Source organism: Protopterus annectens, chromosome 3.part0, assembly GCF_019279795.1.
Source record: "Protopterus annectens isolate FY-2018-M chromosome 3.part0, PAN1.0, whole genome shotgun sequence".
Taxonomy (NCBI): Eukaryota; Metazoa; Chordata; order Ceratodontiformes; family Protopteridae; genus Protopterus; species Protopterus annectens.
Window position 1 is genome coordinate 1,913,689,077 of NC_056731.1, and position 23,305 is coordinate 1,913,712,381.

At 37.7% G+C, this 23,305-nt stretch overlaps 1 protein-coding gene across 1 annotated transcript in view; it reads right to left on the bottom strand.

Annotated features, from left to right (window-relative positions):
* LOC122797226 (solute carrier family 7 member 13-like) overlaps nucleotides 1-23,305 on the bottom strand; it is a 200,370-nt gene that overhangs the window by 17,654 nt on the left and 159,411 nt on the right. Inside the window, exons 2-3 of the mRNA XM_044066063.1 lie at nucleotides 22,417-22,548; nucleotides 11,080-11,444 (exon numbers count right to left, since the gene is read on the bottom strand). Of these exons, the coding sequence (XP_043921998.1) occupies nucleotides 11,080-11,444; nucleotides 22,417-22,548 (497 nt within the window). The remainder of the gene's footprint in view (nucleotides 1-11,079; nucleotides 11,445-22,416; nucleotides 22,549-23,305) is intronic.

Here is a 23,305-nt window from a genome sequence, read left to right on the forward strand (position 1 = left end):
GTAAAACAGGTAAAAAATGCAGATATTCAACATAGAATACTGAATTAGTGCAGCTGTAACAAAGACACTGGGTAAACGAGTGCCAAAACAGTGGCATATACATTCATCATTTGATCAGCACTGCAGTGACCTTAGCTGTATGGGTAGATTACCATAGCTTACACTGACTAGGAGGAGGAAAGATGAGGGTCCAGAAGCCCTTGGAGAGTGGTCCTAGCAAAGCTTGTCCTAGAGCTGCAGGAGGAGTCTTGCTTGTAGTGGTTAGTAAAGGTATGTACAAAGGACTAAGCTGATTCTTCTAGAATACTTCTGGAATCCTACCCTTTCCAAAAGATGAAGCCACGGCCCTAGCAGAATAGGCCTTGACTCTGTCTAGAATTGCCTTGTGGTGGGTATAAAAAAGGTAATAGCATGAGACAAGCTTTTGAAAATAATCTGCTTTGACACAGGTTGTCCTTTTTTCTTATATTCACAAGAAATTTACAACTGATCATCATTCCTAAAGGACTTATTTTTGTCAAGATAATATCTGAGTTGTCTGTGGATATCCAAGGTGAGGAGTATCCTTTCTCTCTCTCTCTCTCTCTCTCTCAAATTTTAGGTTTTGGGAAGAAAAGAGGGAGCTCGATAGCTTGGCTCAAAGTAAACTTGGGAGCTACTTTATGTATACAGGAAGGATTAATTCTTAAGGAAATTCTGTCTTTGTGGAGAAAGAGATAAGGCTGACCCATCACAAGAGTTTGCAACTAAGATATTCTTGCAGATGTTAGAGTAATCAGTAATGTTTTCCATGTTAAGAACCTCAAGTCAGCCTGATGATATGGCTCAAATGGAGCATGAGTTAATTTTACCAAGACAAAATTAAGATCACAAGTAGGGGCCATCTGTTTTCTAGGAGGCTTGGTATACAATATTCCTTTCAAAACCATTTTCACATAAAATTGTATTGAAAGAAAGGAATCAATGGCAAACATGCTGAAATGGCAGACAAATTAACCTTGCTGGAGAAGTAAGACAGGCCAGAGAATACTAATTCACACAAATAACGAAGAACCAGAGAAATGCTAGCCTTAAAGGCCTTATTTCTTGTTTTAGCAAAAACTAGACATTTTTTTCATAATATATGATTTTTTAATAGCAGATTTTCTTGCCTCCTTTAATACCTGCTGCATGTTCTATGCCTAATGGATATTAATACTTTGTCATTCAGGCAGATAGCTGCAAATATCTGAGAGTCAGTGTGTGCACATATCCTTTCCTGTGTGAGTAGGTCCAGTCTGCAAGGAAGCTTGAGGCAATTGCCTGTGGCCATTTTCAATACAAGGGAGAACCACTTTTGGATTGGCTAGAAGGGAGTCAGCACAGTGATCTTTAGCATATCTCTCAGCTGTACAGATTTTCACAGAATGTCGAGATTTTTGCCTTATATTTTTGGTGTGTTCCTCCTAAAATCTGTACCTTTCTGGCAAATAGCTGAGGACTGAAGTCATTAAATAATGACAAACATTTGAGTTTAAGACTCCACATCCTTCAGAAAATTCATGCTAATGCAAAACCTATTATTCTATCAACTTTCTAAGTTTGTAAGAGTAGTAGTTAAAATATGTCCCTATTTGTCCCCCCATCATTTTAGGCATGGCCAGATTTTTTACTCTAAGAGGTTGAGAGGTATAATCTTTAGAGAGTCCTTCTCAATCTTCAGAATAACCCCCACTATTATTGCAAAGTGTGGAAAAGCATACACGAACATTCCTGTCCAAAGGAAATAAAAAGGAATATGTCCTGGAGCAGAATTTTGTCAACTGATTGTTGTGACTGGTGGCAAAAAGATCTATCTGAGGTGCTCCCCACAGCTTTATCAATTCCTGGAAGACCTGCTGATGTAGTTTCCATTAGTGAGGGTCTGTCCTAGTCCTGCTTAGCTTGCCTGCCATAAAACTTTTACTCTGACTGAATGTAAGATGCCTGTAGAATGAAATTTTGCTGAAAAGCTTTATCATGTGATATAATTGTTAGTCTTCACAGAGGGTAAGATCTTGTTTACCCCATTTGTGTATATATCACATCACTGTGGCGTTCTCTGTAAACCCGAGTAACAGTCCAGAGGACCATAGATGTTTGAAAGTGTTGATAGCATTTATGAGAGCCAACATCTCTTTTATTTTTATGTTTTGGCCTGTCTTTTCTGTTCCAAAGACCCTGAAGATTTATCCCCATAGACACTGATCCTCAAGGAAACTCTGGGGCATCTGTGTTGGAGATGGAAGGTAAAATGGGAGACCTTGATTCATATAAAATTGATCCCTCCACGAAAGCATCTCCCTTCCTACAAACCCCCAAAAATGAAATGTGGAATGTCAAGGAATATTGATGTTGGGACCATGCTGATTTTAGGTACCACTGAAGTTTTCTCATGTGGAGTCTTGCCAGAGGAATCATGAGAATCATGGTTGCTGTGAATTCTAGTACCCTAAGAAATTTCATTGCTGAGTGCTTTGAGTGGAAAAAATAAAGGAATAGATTTAAATAAATTTTCCTGTGCAAGAAAAGCTCTTTGAACTGAAGCGTCTAGGAGAAACCATAGGAAAACAACCCTGTGAGAAGGAGTTAAAAAAAGAATTTTGAATATTCTCCTGAAAACCTGCTCTATACAGGAGATCCCCCTCACCCAAGTGAGAAATTCCTGGCAGCTTGAAAGAGTATGCAGATATAAGCAAACCATCTAAATAAGGAAAATGTGACCACCTTGCAGTCTGCTATCACTGGAGCTAGTCTCTTTGTAAATACTCTTGGAGCTGTATATAGCTCATAGCACAGAGAACTAAAAGCATGATACAGACACTGAAAAACTTAAGAGGTGTCTGAAATCAGGAGCTATCGGTTTGGGATGATAAGTATCTTAAATCTAAGGTCATGACCAAACTTAAATTGGGAATGGGAGGTAACAGCCTTGCTGTGTCTGCTTATTTTGCTTTCTAACAAAAAGGTGGTAGAAATAGTACTGAATCCCTTGCTAAGGCTGGGGGTTTAAAATGGTTAGGGTGTTTACCTCATAATCACAAAATCCAGGGTTTGGTTCTCACCTTTGGAAGGGAAATTAGCTAGGCTTAAACTAGTCCACAGAGGCAGCTAGCCTCATAATTACCTATGATCTTGGAGAAGGAAGACTGAAACATTTGTGAAATTCCCATAATTAGCTTACCTCTGTCATCATACTTTTTAAGGACCTCTATAGCAGATGAGAAATTTATGAAAAGTGACTAACAATGCTTCTTTTGCTCTATGAAGTCACTAAATAAAGGAAGCAAGGCACGTACATTTTTTGTGGGAAATGATATATCTGTTTGCTTTTTTCCTTAAATTACTGATATCTGGGTAATGATTATAATTAAGTGGGGTTGTAGGTATGTGGCAGGGCTTGCTCCCTAATTCTGGACAAACTGAAATACTTTCAGTTTGTTAGGAGGCAACTTGTGGTGCAGCAATAACAGCTTTCTTTGCATCTACCAATGAGAATATATTCATACAAAATATGAGAAACAAATAGTACAAATTCATCCTTTATTTAAGGACAATCTAAAATATATTTTTAAAATGTTTCTGAGTTATTGTTAATGTGATCTGGTGCATTTCCACTTGAATATGTTAATTCCTCAAAGCATTAAAGCTTGAGAATTTCAGTTATTGTTTCCTGGCATTCATGTACTACCAAGAATTAAACACCTTGTCAGCACAACTGATTAAGGCACTCTTCCGTTATCCTATACTGCCTAGTGAAATATCTCATTCTTGTAATGTTTCTTGATATGTTCTGTATTGTAGGTCAAAACACACAAAAGAGAAAGAAAGTAAATCACACTGTACTGATGCCACTTATTCTGAAATAAAGTGTGAGATGATACATGTTGTCTTGGATCTAAAAATGTAAATACTTATGTATTTCATTAGATATGTAGAATGCAGAACTGTTTTCTTTTAATGATATGGAATTTTTAATGTTCTTATGTTCACCATTTCCTCCACAGGGTGAATTATACAATCATTAAGAAGTACTGTCTGAACACTCTCCAGTTTATTCCAAAAGAAAGGACAGATTCTACTTTTTTATATCTAACATCTGAAGAGTGTACTGTATCAGAACTGCTACTATCCTTTTTTTCTTCTTGTTGACTGGGACTGTTACTTGTTTTTGAAATCTAACCACTGAGGAGAGTGCTTCATTGGAATCTTTGCTAACAATTTTTCTTCTTGCTGTCTGAAACTATTATTTGGACTTTGAGAAATTTTAATTGGCTGAGGGAGCTCTGTCAAAATGCTTGGATTACAGAATTGTTGGACTTTATTTGCATCATGAGTACTGACTTTACTTACATCCCAAGTCTTCAATTATCAACCATAAGTAATTGGAAATAATATCTACAGGTGCATTATATTTCTATGAACAATCATTCTACTTGTAAATTCAGATCTTTTAAAAGTAAATTGGTTTGGCATGTGTTTGGTGTAATGGCTAATGTCTTCACCTCACAGACGCAATGTGTAATGGTTAAGGTATTTACCTCACAGACACAAGGTACAGAATTTGATTCTGACCTTGGGGTATTGACTAGGCTTAAAACGGCTCTTCAAGGCAGTTAGCCTAGCATTCACATATGATCCTGCAAGTTATTTTTGTTGTTCATTTGACAAAGATTTTGGATGATATCTTAGTTTGGGAAAAGAGCTAGACACAAGCTAGACAGAAGCAGGAAAAATGAACCTCAGCCACAGATGTCATAAAGTATCGGACTTTCTCTTCTATCCCTCCAGCATGTTCTAGTTAAGTTGCAGAAGAGATTGAGATCTCTTGAGTGGGTGTTTCTACCACTGTTGGACTTACAGACGTGTAGTAGATCTGAAGGGATGTGGTTGGAAGAGGCTCTGTATGTGCGACAGAATAGCCCATCAGTAGCCTATAAGATACTGAATAGGGGGAAAGTGCTTTGAGATGATCACTGTGATTCAGGCCCTGGATCCTAGAGTTTCTTAGTGAGAAAGTGTTATGGTTGCTTGAATTGTATCGGGTGTTTTGACAGGTACATACTGAAGGGAGCATTATACTCAATGGTGAACCTATTGAGTGCAGAACACAGTAGAGTGATTACCTCCCTGGACATGGATCCCATACCCTTACTAATAAGTGGTACAATGAAAAAAGACTTCCTTGTAACAGTGGATATGTGGTGATTTAATGGCAGCTCACTGTCCGCATGGATTTCCAAGTTCTTCACTACTTGGTCAGTTTTCAGGGGTTTGTTGTCAATGGGATAGTTGCAGGGAACATCATGCTTACTGAAGTATACAATTACATTTTTTTGGGATTTGACATTTAGATTTAGGCTGTGGCTTTGACTCCCGCCATATGTTTAGGAAAAAACCTTCCTGAAGGATCTTGGTATCTTTTGGAAAGTTTATGATAACACCCAGTTTACAGCCATCTGTAAACCTGGTCAGCCATAAGCCTTAACATTAGGTTTGACATCTGAGGCATATATTCCAAAGAGGAGTGTCCAAGGACCAAGCCCTGAGGTACAAGTGACAGGTCTTTTGGAGGAGGTACCCACCTTATTTTCATGGGTACTGTTTGTGAGCCAGTTTGCCATCCATCGAGTTTCATAGGGTTTTACATTTAACTGGATAAGTTTATCAACAGTGCCTGAGTGAGGGATAGTGTCAAACACCTTTTGTGAGATCTAGACAAGTGGTGTGTACAGATTTTCCCTCATCCAAAACTTCAGTAACTCTTTTGAAGAAGTCAACCAGATTAAGAAAACTGGATCTGTCATGGACAAAACCAAATAAGTTTGATTTGAGAGTTTGTAGGCTGCCTAAGTCCTTATTTATTAATTCCATAATGACATTTTCCATAACTTTACAGATGAAGCTGGGCAGGCTATAGTTGTCTGGGAAATTGATGTCTCACCTTTGTGCAGCTGGATGATTGTTGCAGTCCTCCACTTCCGGATACTGAAGTTAGAACTTATCCACTCGTAGAATGGCTATGTCCTCAGGATTAGAGTATGTGATATCATTTACTATCCACTCTGTGCAGGTTTGAGCATTATTACTGAGTTTTCTAATACAGTTGAAGAAGACTTTGTGATTATCTTTTGTCTGCGTGGTTATTTTTACCTTATATCAGCGGTGGTGTTGCTTTGGTAGGGTTGTCGCCTCACAGTAAGACGTTGTCCTGTTCGATTCTCAGCTAGAGTATCTTCTGTTTGGAGACATGTGTGAATGGGCGTACCTTTGTTGAAGGTTGTGCATCAGGGCTGGCAACTCGGCACGTAAAAAAAAATCTACTGCCAATCATTAGCGGACCAGAGTTCTGCTGTGGCGACCCCTAACCAGGAAAAGCCGAAAGACACAACAACAACATCTAGCTTTCATAGATTTGATCTGGGACAGGAGTTCCCTGTTACGATTGGCAAGAGGTTTTTCCACATTTGGAGCAGTGCATTTATTTTTACTTGCAATGAGCTTTTTCCTTTTATTGTAGAGCCTGTGTGTATTTGGGCTCCATCATATAGGGTTACATATAAATTTGGCATTATGTATATTGGGTGGGGGGACATATGTTTCTCTGCAGCTATTTACATGTACATAGAGTTCCCTACTGAAATGTCAGTAATCCTAACGCTGAGTGCCAACACAGGAAAAGAACACATCTCAAACATTGCTCTTCTCCTTTAAACTTCTTCTTCAAGCCTCTTTGCACCCTCTGAGGTGGGAAGTAAGTCACTAACATCCCATGAACTTATATATACCAACTCTGAGATTGCCATACCTCTGAGAAAAGGGAATATTCCAGGAAATAGCCATATCGAACTTGGTATATGTAAGTCTCTTTTTAAGCCATTCATCCTCAGTGTTTCAGGACTCTCTCTACTGGGTAGGGAACCGAGCTGTTATATATTAGTGAGAACCAAGTCAAGGATTTTGTCTCCTCTCACAGGGGTGAGGACAAGCTGGTTCAACAAGTTTGTATATATGAAGTTCCAGAACTGACCTGCTTTGCCCTTATTGAAAAGGAGGTACAGCATGAGGCAGGGTATTTGAATCACCTGCAGGTAGCTTCAATAATAGCTGTACTGCATGTTTTTATTGACTCTTTTATAATATAAAATGTATTGATATTAGGAGACTGCAAGTAGAAGTCCAAAGCTTGGAATTTAGTCCTAGCATTCAAGTGAAGAAGTTTTTTTTTAGGTTATCCAAAAGAAGAATGGGGAAGAATAAACAAACAGAACATTAAAACATAGGACTATGCATCAATGTCAAGCCATCAGCTTTGAAGTTGATTACTAAGTGTATAAATTTAAATTTTAAAATCTTAGGATAGTTTAAATAAACAAATGTTATTGACAGTCCCTTATTTATTTATCCTTTGTTAAGCAAATTAATCCCATTGAAATAGTTTCTTCTTTTCCTGGGAGACAAGATGTTGCATTTATACTACTAGATAAAATTTGGACAAGGCATCGGAGAACTTCACCTGCTCTTTTCGATAATCCTTTATACACACTTGAGCTACCTCTAGTTCAAGCAGATGGGGCTTTGGTTTAACATCTCATCAGAAGGATGGCAAACTCAGGATTGCAGCACTCCCCTTATGCTGCAGTGCAGTGTCAAGAATCCATCTACCGGGTGTGGGAATAGAACCAACAACCTACTGCACCAAAGGAGAGTATGCAACCTGATGCACCGTTAACTGAAGAATGCTACCAACTCCTTTCTACCTACAAACTTTATCTTAAATTTATTTCCATCTGAAAGTCTGTGATAGGTATACTGTACTGCCACACCTCAATAGCAGTTTCTTAAAATACATACTTTGTATCTACTTGTCATTTCACTTCTCCCATCATTTTGACAAAACACATTAAAGAGACCCCTGTTTATTTTTAGTGCAACTGTAAATAGTCAATATTTTATAACACGGAAAAGATACAAGTGATTTGCCAGTCTATGTTTAAAGTGAAGACGTTTCTGCCCAATGAAAAGGGGTGCTATTTGTTTTCCTAGTATTCCTCTACAAGTTAATGGTAACTGTTCATGTATCCTAGGTCCCACTTGAGCTCACAAAGTACAAACTTGTGTTTCCTTCTGCAATGTAGAAATTAATTCTGAAAGGCCAAGAGAGTGTGGGGCTGACTGCTTTAATTTCTTTTCAGTGTTCTCAAGAGAATGAAATGTTATACCCCTTCTGGAAAATTCACTTTAAGCTGAGATGGATAAAATATCCTAAATATCTATTTTGTTTGCTTGTAGATCTGGATAGATGGCTGGAATGTTGGTTATTTGCTTTAAATCTCAGGGGAATACTAATTGGTCTATATACAAAGAAGGAGAGAGCAATTTTTCATTGCAGGCAGATCTCACCCTCAATTTAATTTCTCCAAGTCTTTTGGGTTTCTATTACCATGATGGGAATGGACCCCATTCCTATGTCAAAGTATGATTAAGATTCATGAAATTAGTATTGTTTTAATATTTGATGTGAGCCAAAAGTGCTCTTCACAGCATCCACAATGTGCAGAACTGACTCCTTCTGTAATTCATATGGAGTTACATGTATTGATAGCATATCTTAATAAGATTGTAAATTCTTTTTTATGAGACCCATTTCATGGGTTCATAGGTTCACATGAGGTTACTAGGCTAATGGCCATTGGGCCATTACAAGCCTAGCCATGTAATAACCCAAGTACCCTTATTGACCATAGTTAGATGGTTGTTGTTAGCAGAGTGATTCTGTGATCAGCACCGACTGCCCCTTTCCATGAGGGACATAGGTGCCACCCCCCGGGTGAATTTACGGTCACCCATCCATTTGTTAAAGTTGCACTTGAATGGAGTCATTGAGGAGCTCTGCTTCACATGGAGTAGGAGATTATTCCAGAGGAGCAGCAATCACTGGGATGTATATCTGTCTCTCCTGCATGTTCTGTTAGTGTCACAGGCTATTTTGAGATCCCTGGAGTGAGTTATTCTTTTCCCATTTGATTTGTGGATATGTAGCATTTCAATTAGTGCAGGGTCCAAGACTGTTCTGTATGCCAGGCACAGGTCACCTCTCAACAGCCTGTATGATACAGAGTACAGTGACAGGGTTTTCAGTCTTTCCATGTATGTCATGGAGGCCCTGGATTCTCTTGGTAAGAAACCTCTCTGATCTCTCTAGTTGTTGCAGGTGTCTGGTAAGGTACATATAGAAGGGAGAATTGTACTCAGTTAGTGGTCTGATAAGGGTCGAGTACAGCGGAGCTATAACCTCCATGGTCTTGGATGGGATGCCCTTATTTATGAGATGTGCAATTTAGAATGCTTTTCTTACCACTCTAGACACATGGTGATTGAAGTTTAGATTGCTATCAAACTGTGTTCCCACATTTCACACCACTGAGTTTGAGCTTAGAGATGTGCTATCTATATCATAATTAGCAGGGGCTACTTCCTTGCCAAAGGGGATAATGAGGCATTTTTTGCATTAAGTTTTTAGTCCATGAATTTATAACCAATCATTTGTCTGTGTCAGCCCTTTCTGTAATATGTTAACATTGCTGGGGGACTCTATGATTGCACCCAGTTTACAGTCATCTGCAAACTTGGTAAGCCACAGGTCATCTACCTTTGCCTGGACATCCAAGAAATAAACTCCAAACAGTAGAGTGCCCAGCACAGATACTTGTGGTACCCCACTGGTAACTGGTCTATTGGTGGATGTGGACTCCCCAACTTTGACAGAGTGGGTTATGCCAGTGAGCCAGTTTGCTACCCAGCTAGTACTACTATCACTTTACAAGAAGCATATGTTCCAACTTTGGAGTCCATTGGCTTAGAAAGGATCACAGCATGCATGTGACTTGATATTTTACTACTAGCGAGGTGGTGTCTTTACTTATCCAACAGCTATGGACATAGTATAATAGAGACACTCTTCTAATATTAAAATATTACAAATGAATCCCTGGTCACTTATTGTCATAAAAGATCCACTACCTGTTACTGAAAAGGCCTGATACTCAAAACAGAGAGCTGAGAAAGTGATGGCACATGTGGCTTCGTCCATGCATTCCTTGAGAGAGTCAATCTACTGTCTCATTAGTCACTGTATTCTTGTTCCATTTTGTAACCAGCTCTGAAGTACAAATAAAAAGCTACAAGATGAGCTTCCTATTCTGTTTCCAACCTGCCCCAATTCTTATGAGGCAATCTAGTCATACTAATCGCTGACTCATGCTTCTAGTCATGACAGCCACCCAAACCACAAAAAAACAGAAATAATCCAGTACACTGGAGATGATGTTAGTATCTGCCAACTCTGTTCACAACTATGTGGACAGTTACTGATTCACCAGTATACTGAAAATGATGTCAGTATCTACCAGTGCTGTTCACAACTACGTGGACAGTCACTGATTCACTTCCACTAAATGAAAATACTTACAATAACACTCCTGCTCATTCATTACAGTTCAATCAGCAGGTGACTTAAGGAGCAATGTGTGATGAAGTAAACAGCAGCGTAGTACGGGCTTCTTTCTATGGGTTACAAGAATTGTGAGATGGATGATGTATTTTTAATGAAAAGTAACACTAGAAATTGATCACTAACCATGAAATGCAAATCAGATGAGCTTTGCATTTTGGTATACTGTAGTCTTGGATTTGGTACTCCATGTGATACTAATTAGTTTAGTAGGATAGGTATCTTGAGTAACATATCATTTATGGTTCTATGAGTTGTGCATGTTACTCACTGGCATATTGTCCCCAATGTGTTAGTTGAACTGCACCATATTGTAATGAAATATGCATTTCTTTAGAGCACAAACACTAATTTAGAAAAGTCATTCTATGAATAAAGAAATATTGATACAGCTGAAAAAGACAAATATTCATATTTAATATTAAGATTTTGATTCAGAACACCTGAAAAGTTTTAAAATGCAGAGTATATTTAGCGTGTTTAAAAATCCCAGAACTTTTTCTTTAAAAAAGATCAAATGGGCATCTAGGAAAAGCTCTTCATCTTACCTTGTAGGGTCTGTGAAGTGTAGGTTCCCGAAACCTAAGAACAATCAAGCTAAGGCATGTTAGGCCCACTAAAAGCCACGATGAAAAACCAAAATAACCAGTCAGTGAAAGCAGACTGGAAGGAATGATGAAAACAGATGAGATTATAGTTGAGAAAATAATGCCTGGAGCTGGTGTTAAATATTTTACATGCAACATGGCAAGAATGGGTGGCATATGTCCTTCTCTGCTAGCAGCATAGTTGAGTCTTCCTTGGGAAAATGTTGAGCCATTTATGGAACCAAATGTGGAGATGGCAACAGACATGGGAATGATCCAGGAAAATGAGCCAATTACTCTGTCTGCCCAGGTGATAGCTACAGAAGCTGTTGAAGCAGAAAGAAAACACATGCTGTTAAACTGCACTTGGAACATTACAACACAAAATAGAATCCATCTCAGAAGATGGCTTTGCAACAATACTATTATAGATGAACTTCTTGCCTCCCTTTTTTCAATAACATTCCTTCTGCTTGCCTGTATATGTGACATCTTTATATATTGCTGTGATGTTTCTAAATGCACTGGCATTCAGATTTCCATTATAGCTTGTGTTCTAGCCAAATGTCCCCCAGTCTTTACCAAGACCTTAGATCTCATCTGAAAATAGGCTATTGCCCAGTGAGAGCAACAGTCAGTAAGCAAATATATAAATATATACAGCAGCCTTCCAGAACAAGTTCTTCTGTTTTTCTTCAAGAACAAGTTCTTGTTCCTGAAATACTGTTCCTTTGAATATATTGTGCATACACATTTTTCATGTTTTTTCATGGCCCGTACTGACTAAACCATTCTATTTTCATACTCACACTGGACAGTAAAAAGCTATAACAATGGTTGCTCCTAGAAAGCAGTTCATAGGTAAAACTGTCCTACTGTTTCATCATGCAGAAAAATATATAAAAATACTCATCTGCTTCACCTGTGCATCTACCTGTAGCATTAAATAATTTATCTTGTTTAACACATATATATTGGCAATGTGGCCAAACAATGCAAGTGTTGCTTATGCAACCATTTATTTTATTTATTTATTGATTGTACCCACCAGGTACAAATGCCAGTTTTCACGAATGATGCAGGAACAATAGTCTGGTTGAATGTGAAATCTCAAGTCTGTATGTGTATAGGCAACGATATAACACAAAAAATATGTACAGCAAAGAGACAGATATTCTGTGAACAAAAAAAAAAAAAAAAAAAAAAGAGGTGCAACACTGAGCTCTGGGATACACGGACTAAGGCTGCAACCCCGAACTAAGAGGTAAAACTGTATTTGTTTTGAATAAGTTTGTCATTTAAGGAGGCCTCAGACCAGGCTAGGGCAAAGTTTACCAGATACGCTAACCTTTGGTAGTTTACAAGTTCAGAAGTGTTTGCAAGATTAACAAAGCATGACCTTGAAGAGAAGACAGTGTCTACAGTAACCTGGTTGTACCACTTTATAGTAATGTTGCACAGAATCCAGTACACTATTTGTGGAACACAACAAGCTTAATCAGTCAATGACTAAGATAAAGGGTTATGTACAGCTCATATTTCAGCTGTTATAACATTGTACCTTTAGAACATACCATCAATATGGTGTTCTCAGTCTTATTTTATGATTTATCCAATGATTTACAATAAGAAACACTAGCTCACATTGAAAATGTAAGCCCATGCAACATTTTTGTTATTTAAAAAAAATAATAAACCCTGAAGACTGTGCGAAGAAGTCACAAAGGCATGATTAACAAAGGCCCTTACAGCCTACCGTTGAAGAAACAAATGCTTTGAAATTGATTTATGAAAATTCAAGGCTAAGGGTCATGAAACCTAACAAGGGTGGGGGATTAGTAATTACGAACAACAATGACTATAACAATAAAATGTTTTACATTTTATTTAGTGATATCTATGAAGAAATAAGCTTAAATAAAATGAATGTAACTTAGTATAGAATAGATTGAATAGCAGAGGATTTGCTTCTGAACAAACAGATTTCTCCATCTGAATATAACTTTTTAAAACTTACCCACCCAAGGACCCCTACTATCTTTGGGATTCTGAGGATACATAAGAGTCTAAGTGACGCACCCCTTAGGCCTATTGTTCATGCTAAGGCCTCAAAAACATTTGCAATAGCCAAGTATATAGATTATTACATTAAAAGAGTAATTGATGGCTATTTTTATTGTTTTAAAGATTCTTGGGATTTTTTTGACAAAGGCTTCCCATGACAAGTTTAAAGAAGAGATGAGCTTCCCATGACAAGTTTAAAGAAGAGATGATTTTTGTAACAATCGACATCGAAGACTTATTTTCTGTAATACCACATGACATAGGAAATGAGTGGTTTTACTCTTATTTATGCCAGTATTCAAGTCTGGATCATAGCCAGATTCTTACCCTGAGGACACTCATGGAGGTCATCCTAGAAAACAACTTTATAATTTTTGAACAACAGTTATTTAGACAGAGGAAGGGTGTGGCATGGGGGCAGCATTTGCCCCTATTTTTGCTAACATAGTTCTGGCATACTGGGAGACTGATTTTGCTATTAATTCTAATTTTTCAGAGTGCTGATCCTTATATTGACGTTTTTTAGATGACATCATTATTTTTTGGATCGACACTCGTGAAAGATTAGATAAATGTTTTGACTACATCTATAATACCACTGATTTTTTAAAATTTACCATGACCCTATATGAAGACAAGGTCAATCATTTAGATGTTAACATCAGAAAAAACAATCTGAACAAAAAATTTGACTCTACAATTTATAGGAAACCTACGTATTTTAACATGTTATTGCATTATAACAGTTGGCACCCCATCCATCAGAAGAAGTCCTTAGTAAAAGGGCAGTGTGTACATCTTGCATGCATGGTCTGTGACCTAGTTGAATTTGAAATGTAATGCCAGATTTTAAAAGACATGTTGCTTAGAAGAGGTTACCCGGTCTCGTTCCTTAACAACATATTTAAGGAAGTAAAGGAAAAAAGGATAGGGGGACAATATACTCCCTTGTTGGGTATTTGTAGGAGCCAAACACTTTTGAACAAACGGATTAATATAGAAAACGAGATGTGGATGCGTGTATAAAAAACATGCTGAAAAGAGTTAAATATTCAGAACAGGTGGGGCATGAGAAAATTTGGACACTGTTCACAGTGTAAATTTATATTAGAAGCTAATGAAGTTGAACTAGGGTATTTTGGCGCCATAAGGCTACACAGGACATATAACTGCAATTCAAGAGTTATTGTTTACTTAGCAATATGTCAAAATTGTACCTGTTTTTACATTGGAAAAAACAAGAATTATTTTAGAACTAGAATTTATGAACACAGATATGAGATATCCAAAAGTTTGATGGTCATTCTTTTAAATTCATAATTATTGACCATGTTGATGGGAGGTAGAAGGGTGGACCAGTGGATGATTACCTTGAGTTTAAAGAGTTACAGTGGCAGCTTCAAACACAGTTTATCCTGGTTTAAACAAAAATATATCCATTAGTTCTATCTTAAGGCTAAAAGCAGCCTTTGCACTAAGACTTTTTATGTTGAATTTTAAATGTTAGTATATGTGTTGTGCATTATTTGGACACCCAAAGCTGTATGTATATGTTCCTTTATGTTGTATCATCAATTATTCATTAATTATTTAATGACTGTGTGTATGCTGGGATATAAAAGAAGGGGGGTGTGGATTATATTTTATTCCTTTGGGATGAAAGTGCTTAATAAATTGACTTAACTTCATTGGTTTTGCCTCGGAATTCATGTTTTTTGTTTATTTTGAAGTTTGTTTTTGTGCTTTTATTTTTTTGAAACCCTGAAAACTAGTTAAAGTGAAACATAAGCACAGACCTGGGCTTGAAGAACTCTAGGAATCATTAGTGCTATAGTAATTCTTTTAGTTAATTGTCCTTTATATTTGACTGGGGCCAGTTTCCTGATAGGTCTTGACCTCCATATTGTCCGAGGGACTCCGTATTGTTTAAGAGGATTCAACTTTAAAGCCAGAACACTGTTAATTTGTGCCATTGAACCTTTTTCCCTGTTAAAGGAAATGCAGTTATGCATATCACTCTACTCAGTACTCTCATCCACTTCAATCTACAGCCTCCCCAGAAAATTGGGAAACAATGGGTTAAACACCCAATGCCCACTTTCACCTTAGTTGTGTTTATTTTCCAAATACAATAACCACAGAATCAACTTTTTCACATGCAGCTGCCTAGTTCTGTCTGAAACCAATACCTATTCATACCCATAAGTTTTTAACACAATTCTATGAACAATTAGTAAGGTTTGTCAAACAAGATATTTCCATTTCATAGGTTTAATAGATAAATACTAGACAATCAATTGGCAGATTATCAGATGTCTAACCACTAGTCACACTGACCAAAGATGAAAATTAGTCCCTGTATCTTGTGTCTGGGAGGTAAATAGCTTAACCATTATACCAACCCCCAACTTTTGAAAATGTTTAAATTTTTAATAATAATAATAATAGGCTATTGGTCTGCAGATTATTACAAGACTAGCCAGCAGAGGTTAACATCAAATCATGTACCTTGTATCTGTCAGGTTAAGACCTTAACTATTATGCCAAACAAACATTTCCTAATTACTGTTTTTTTTTTAACTGCTAACATCATCAGTGTTAATAATGTCAACTTGTGTACTCCATGCCACTCAATGTGTGAGGAGCAGAGGCATTCGTCATTATCCCTTGTGGTTATAAATGATCTACAATTCTCATCACTTTTATTTTGAAGTGGTGTAGTACCTAGTAATTCCACATACATGTATCCAGTCTCCATAATAATCCCATATACATGTATCCAGTCTCCATAGTAATCCCATATACATGTATCCTGTCTGCATAATAATCCCATATACATGTATCCAGTCTCCATATTAATCCCATATACATGTATCCATTTTCCATAATAATCCCATATACATGTATCCAGTCTCCATAGTAATCCCATATGCATGTATCCAGTCTCCATAATAATCCCATATACATGTATCCAGTCTCCATATTAATCCCATATACATGTATCCATTTTCCATAATAATCCCATATACATGTATCCAGTCCCCATAGTAATCCCATATGCATGTATCCTGTTTCCATAATAATCCCATATACATGTATCCAGTCTCCATATTAATCCCATATACATTTATCCATAGTAATCTCATATACATGTATCCAGTCTCCATAGTAATCCCATATACATGTATCCATTTTTCATAGTAATCCCATATACATGTATCCAGTCTCCATAGTAATCCCATAAACATGTATCTACTCTTCATCTTCCCCTAATCTGCATTTCCAACACTCAGGAGAGATCCTCAGAAAGATGCGTCACAGCAATGCTTGGAGTGTAAAAATATCATTGGAGATACTTTCTTGCAAACATATGAAATCTGCTAGGTGTCATTGTATAGTTCAATAGCAAACAAAATAATTCTCCACATTTCTTGGTAGAAGTGAATGTAAAATTGTTTATGCCATTTTTATCAACCTTCTCATCATACCCTTCTTTGAATCTACCTTCTCCTTATAAATCACACTAACCAGATGGGACAGCAAAGTTATTTCTTCCCTTGCCTCCACTAGGAAATGTCCCTAAAAGGGTCAAGTGCTCAATAGAACATTGACTGACATCATAACCCTCATCTTATTAAATAGCTTTTGTTATAGAAGAACTTCTTCTCTTCTAATCTCAAACACCTTCTTGCAACTGTCTCAGGACAGAAACCTTCCTCTATTATCAACTGGTCACAGTATCAGAGAGTGGAAAGCCACCTGATGTACAGTCTTATAGCAATATATGTTCAAGTGACATAGCTGAAATAATCCTATTGAAGTCAACTGTGGGATCCACATTATTGTACCAAACCTAGTTAAAGCCCATCTATTCTTTTGCCTTATTTTTTCCATTTTTGTGAGGCCCTGATCTTCTTATTTTCCCATTTCCCATGATGCTCAGAGCAAGCCCTCATCTTGCATTATCCATGTTTAAGCAGCTCCTTCCAACATGCCTAATATTATTTGATTGAATAAAGATATACCAGCCTAAGATGAACCACTTTAAACAGGTTGAAATTGTGAAAATCTAACTACACATTTCAGTTAATGTAAATATCTACCTTTCTTATTCTCCCAAACAAAAGCCAAAAGGGTACGTTTGAGACTAAACTGAATTGCTTGGGATGGACTGGGACAATCTGGAAGGAAAGTATAGAAGACTATACATTTGTATTGTCTGCATTTCTGTGTTAAATCAAGTAAAAGTCCCTTCTACCAAGATAAACATCCACTAGTCTTACCAAGGTTCGAATCATATTCCAGCATAATTCCATTTCTGCTGGGACATCAACACTCCTACAATTTTCACTGAGGGATTACTCGACAAATATGGATACTGCTTTCTGATTTTTACAGAATGGCTAAAAATCAATGACAAGATCAAAGTCTGGTTCACTTTAGAGCCTAATAAGTATTTGTTATATACATTAGGACATCATTGGTAAGGGCAGACAATCCAATCTCCATTTCAGCCCTGACTTTATGTCCTAGACAATGGTTCAAAGTAAATAAAACTAAAGATTAAAGGAAGGTCTGCTCAGTTTCCAGCACAGACTAAAGAGCTCCAGAAGGGACAGTGAGACCTTGATCCTGGCCTCTTATGTATGAAGCTTCTTAAGCAAATGCGCAGACTCTGTTGAATGCCTGTCAGGATGCAGTTCTCTAAAGCCCTAAGCAGGGTTTCCCAGTTGCCTCTACTGAGTGTAAAAGCATCCAAGTTGACAAATATGACCAGGACCTGTGAATATAATAATCCTGCATTCATAACAATGATTTTTATTTTATTTTTTTAATTTCTTTTCTACACCATTGTTTTTATTACTTTATCAAAGGTTCGCAGACCTGTGAAAAAACACACACACACACACACACACACACACACACACACACACACACACACACACACACACACACACACACACACTAGTTCATGTGAAATGTGAATCATGCAATTTTGATTTAATACTGAGATCAGCATAAGCAACATAGAAAGTTCCGGGTCTTTTCCATCATTTTGAATCATTGATAAGCATTGCTTATTTCTATAAAAATCATAGTCTTTTTAATGAAGAGGTCCGTATTCAGCAATGAGCTCACTTCTTCAAAAAATGTATCTCCTGCTGCAACTATAGCTTTTAAGGTATGGTATCTTAAAGTGGTGTCTTCCTTTTTGCTAATTTACCAGTACTAGTGAAACCTTCTCATAGTTATAGGTTGCAAAAGCAACATCATCTCTCGCTCCCTCATTAAGGCAAGCAGATCCTGTTGCTGAAGGAAGAAACAAATCCTTCTGTGATATAAATCATTTCTGGGTTATGGGGCATATAACAAGATAGTAGGGCCTAAATCTCTCCAGTATATACTCAGATGATGTTTTTACAGGGATCCCTCTCTGATCCCTAATCAGATAGAGCTGCAGGGCCAGTGGGCACTGTGCACCTGGAGACTTTTCAGAGTCTTTCAATTTCAAGGCACAATGCTTAACATCTACTTTGGCATAAAGGATATTTTTTATTTCCATTTTTGCCCTCTGAACCTCTTTACACAGCTCATCAGAAACACTCAGCACAACGCAGAGGGTGCAAGTCATTCAACCACTCCTGCCAAGCACATAGGCATGCATTCAATTGTCATTTTTTTTGGGGGAGGCAGATTTTTGCCCTCACTGTCAGACAACCATATATATTTTGTGTGTTGAAATTTAGCATTGTAAGGTTTCGTTATTATGAGTTTCAGTCAAGTGAGTTTTTAGTATTTGAAATTTCAGTCAAATGAAAACTCAAAATTTGTATTGGCGAGACGATATGATCAAATTTTGAAAACTTAAACCTTTTGAATGGAGATTGCGGTACAGTGAGGATCGGGAAATTTACTGTTTTCCTCAATGTAGTGCGATCTCTGAGTTGGTATATATAATTGGCAGGTCATGTGGGGGGGCACAGCCCCCCACATGGGGCATGCAGGGGGGCTTGCCTCACTGCAAAAATGTAAAAAAAGATTTTTGTGTTTTTTTTTTGCTTTTTTAATGTTTGAGTTTTCAGAAATTTTGAGATTTTGAAAATTTTATCATATTGTCTCGCCAATATGAATTTCCAGTTTCTGAAAACTCGGTCAACTGACATAGATCCATATACATATATATATATATATATATATATATATATATATATATATATATATATATGTGTGTGTGTGTGTGTGTGTGTGTGTGTGTGTGTGTGTGTGTGTGTGTGTGTGTGTATTATGAACACTTTAGCTAGAACATTGCTGAGAGCTACCAGTCACATTTTTGGCTAAAATCCACAAAGTGTATATTCAGTGGAATGTGCAGTAATATGCAGGACTTTTTTTCCCCTGAGCTAAGTCATCTGCACCCCCCATATCCCTTGCTACATAAATAAACTTATATGCACCAACTCCAAGATAGAACAGCAGTGGAGAAAAAAGAAAACTCCACTGTCATATGTTCTTGAAGAAACACCATTTCTTTATGTTAACCAAACTGTGAATGATTGAAAAGACTAAACAAGTTCACAGGTTGACAACTGAGACATTTGAGTAACTTACACACACACAAGCACACACATACACACACACACACACACACACACACACACACACACACACACACACACACACACACACACACACACACATACGCATGTAGACACATGCGCTTAGAGATGCACACAGGCCCACACACACACACACACACACACACACACACACACACACACACACACACACACATGCGCTCAGAGACACACACACACACACACACATATGCAGACACATGCGCTCAGAGATGCACAGAGGCACACACACACACACACACACACACACACACACACACACACACACACACACACACACACACACACATACACACACACACACACACACACACACACACACACACACACACACACACACACACATGCACACACATGCGCTCAGAGACGCACACACACACACACACACACACACACACACACACACACACACACACACACACACACACACACACACACACACACACACATGCATTCAGATACCTGCCTGCATTTTTTTGATTCTGTTGCCTGCTGACCACCAGCTCTCCTATTAACTAACTGCCCATTCATTTTGCTTGAGTGGCAGTCAGCCAAAGCAGCTGTCATACAGAGATCCTTGGGGGTTTCATATTTTTGTTGATCCTAACCTTGCTCCTAGCAGTAGATTTGAGTACCTACACCAGTGAGAGTTATCCTGTACTCCCCTCTTACATGTGGATTTTACTACATTCATGCATTTGAGGGCTACCATCACTGGTTTGGGAACTAGAAGTCCACATGCCCAGTCATAGGTTCATAGGTTCATAGGTTGATACTAGACTATCTGCCCTAGGGCATTTATAAGCCTAGCCAGAGTGTGTTTGGCTTTCGCCACCCTTTTAGATTAGTTGACTGTGACTCTGTATAGTAGGTCACAGAAGATAGCCCCTTTAAGGTTAGTTTACTGTGCCTCTGTCTAGTAGGGACACAGAAGAGATCCCAGGGGTAAACCTACAATCTCCCATCCACTCGTCAAGATTTCTTTTGAAGAGAGTCATTGAGGGGCTCTGCCTAACATGGATTGGGATTTTGTTCCAGAGTGAGGGGAGCCTCTGGGATATGAATCTGTCCCTCCAGCATGTCCTATTTATTTCTGTGCTGAGGTTTAAGTCCCTGGAGCGTGTAGCTCTAAGGGATTTGGATTTCCTGAGGTGGAGCATGTCCATTAATTCTGGGTTGGACATGGCTTTATACGTCAGGCACAGATCGCCTTTGAGTAGGTGGTAAGCAACTGAGTAGAGCTGGAGTTTCTTTAGCTTAACTGCGTAGGGCATCTGTTTGAGTCCCTTGATCCTCTTGGTGAGGTACTTTTGGGGTCTTTCCAGTTGCTGCAGGTGTCGGGTAAGGTACATCCCAAATGGGGCATTGTATTCAATTATGGGCCTGATGAGTGATGATTAGAGGGGCACAATGACCTCTCTTGATCTAGATGTGAACCCTTTTGTGATAAGGTGGGCTGTATAGAAGGTCTTTCTAACCACTTTGGCAACGTGATTGTCAAAGGAGAGATTGCTATCTACTTGGGTCCCCAAATCCCTAATTACTTCTTCCGTACTTAATGGATTACCACCTATGTGGTAATTTGTGGGCACTTTGTTTTTCCCAAAGGGGATGACTGTGCACTTTTTGGCATTTAGCTTTAGGCCATGGCTCTGGCACCAGTCTTGGCCCTTTTGATACTTATCAAGCCTTCACTTGGAAAATAGTGATCAGCTGACTTGAAGCCATTCCTCTCAAAGATGAGTGAGCTGGAAATGGCTGCCCATTTCAACTCTGCCCCATCTAGACTCTTCAAATGCTCCTGCCACTATTTAAACTGTCATGTGGGATCAGTCAGAGTTTCATCCCTCTTTTCAAAAAACTGGGTTGCCAACAGCAAATATGTGGCAGGAGAACAGAAGCAATATCTTTTCACAGGTATAAACCATAGCAATTTATCAACTGAAGGTTAATCAAATAAGGATCTATTTTTAATTGACTCAGCGGTGTGAAAGATTGATGTAGTAGTGTCAATTCAACTGACGAATGGGAGTTAGGAAAGGATTAGCTAGGGAAGAACAGTGTTCTTCTGGCTACTGGGATGTCTCATACATTTTAGATTTCTGCCATCCAGTGGATGTGAGACTTATGGAAAGTGATGCACAATATTCATTTAGGAAGATAGAGATGACCAAATTCTTCTAGGCAGATGATGCATTGTATGTGTCTTGGAAGGAGAAGGAAAGAGCACAGAAAGAAACAAGAATTTTTTGTAAGCATAAAGGTATCCCATTTTGTGACCACTTTGTTAACTACTCATATATGCTCAGCTTTTTATAAGCTGAATAATCTGCATAGTAGAAGCTACATGTGACAGGCCAGGACATTTGCTATGAGTAGTAGTGGGTGCAAGAAACCCAAACCGTGAATTTAAAAACATAAACAATAGATGTCTTTTATGAAATCAGTGTAAGGGTAATCCTTGAGTATGTTTTGTGAAAACATCGCCACCTAAGGTAACCTTAATTATAACATATTTTTCATTTTATTTATTTATTTATTTACTTCTGTTAAAAACATGCCTTTTGATGAAATATCAGATGTAAAGCATGACAAGTACCTGAGGAAGCCACTTCCTTTGGTGTCATCACTGTTAAATACGAAATATTCACCAGTAGATAAAATACTGTTACCATCGGTATAGCTGTCATAATGCAACGGGGAATGTTTTTACTAGGATTTTTCAACTCCTCTGGAAAAAATGAACAAATGTTAATGAAAATTAATCATGTTTCTGACATATAAGAAAATAAAGCTACTTGGTTTGCATATTTAATTCCTAGGAATGCTGATAACTAAATCAATCTTCAAGGCATCTAGCTACAAGAATGGAAGGATACAGAAACAAAAGTAGAAGTAATGCTTTATCTAGCCTGGTGATCAGTTATCTCTCCACATTTTTTGAATAAAAATTGATAGTAACAGAAGAATGTTTAAAAAGGTATCTTCAGTCCAACAAACTTGGATGACATTTTCTCAGCATTTGCATGAACCATCATTCATAAGCATCTAATAGACATTCCACATTACTGATATCAAGGCTAGTTTCACACTACATTTAAATAAACTCTACATTGTTAGCATCATGTTATCCAGGTATTTACTTTCGTCATGATTTTTCAATATCTGTATGTAGAGAATAAGAAAAATAACCTATATTTCAAATACTGTAGACTACAGATATATATAAATGCCTCTTGTATTGAACAGAACTCAGACTGAAAAAAATCTCATTACAATTCAACATTTTCTAAAGATGACTGGTAATATCTAAATGATGTATTTTTGGCATTCTAGCCCTGCTTTCTGTGGATTCTTTTCTGCTGAAATTACATAGACACACGTATAATGCAATAACATATTTCATATGGCATTAGAAATATGAAAGACTTCTACTTGGTATTTAAGAGTAAGTGGCAGTCATGTCAAGCTCATACTATAGTATGGAA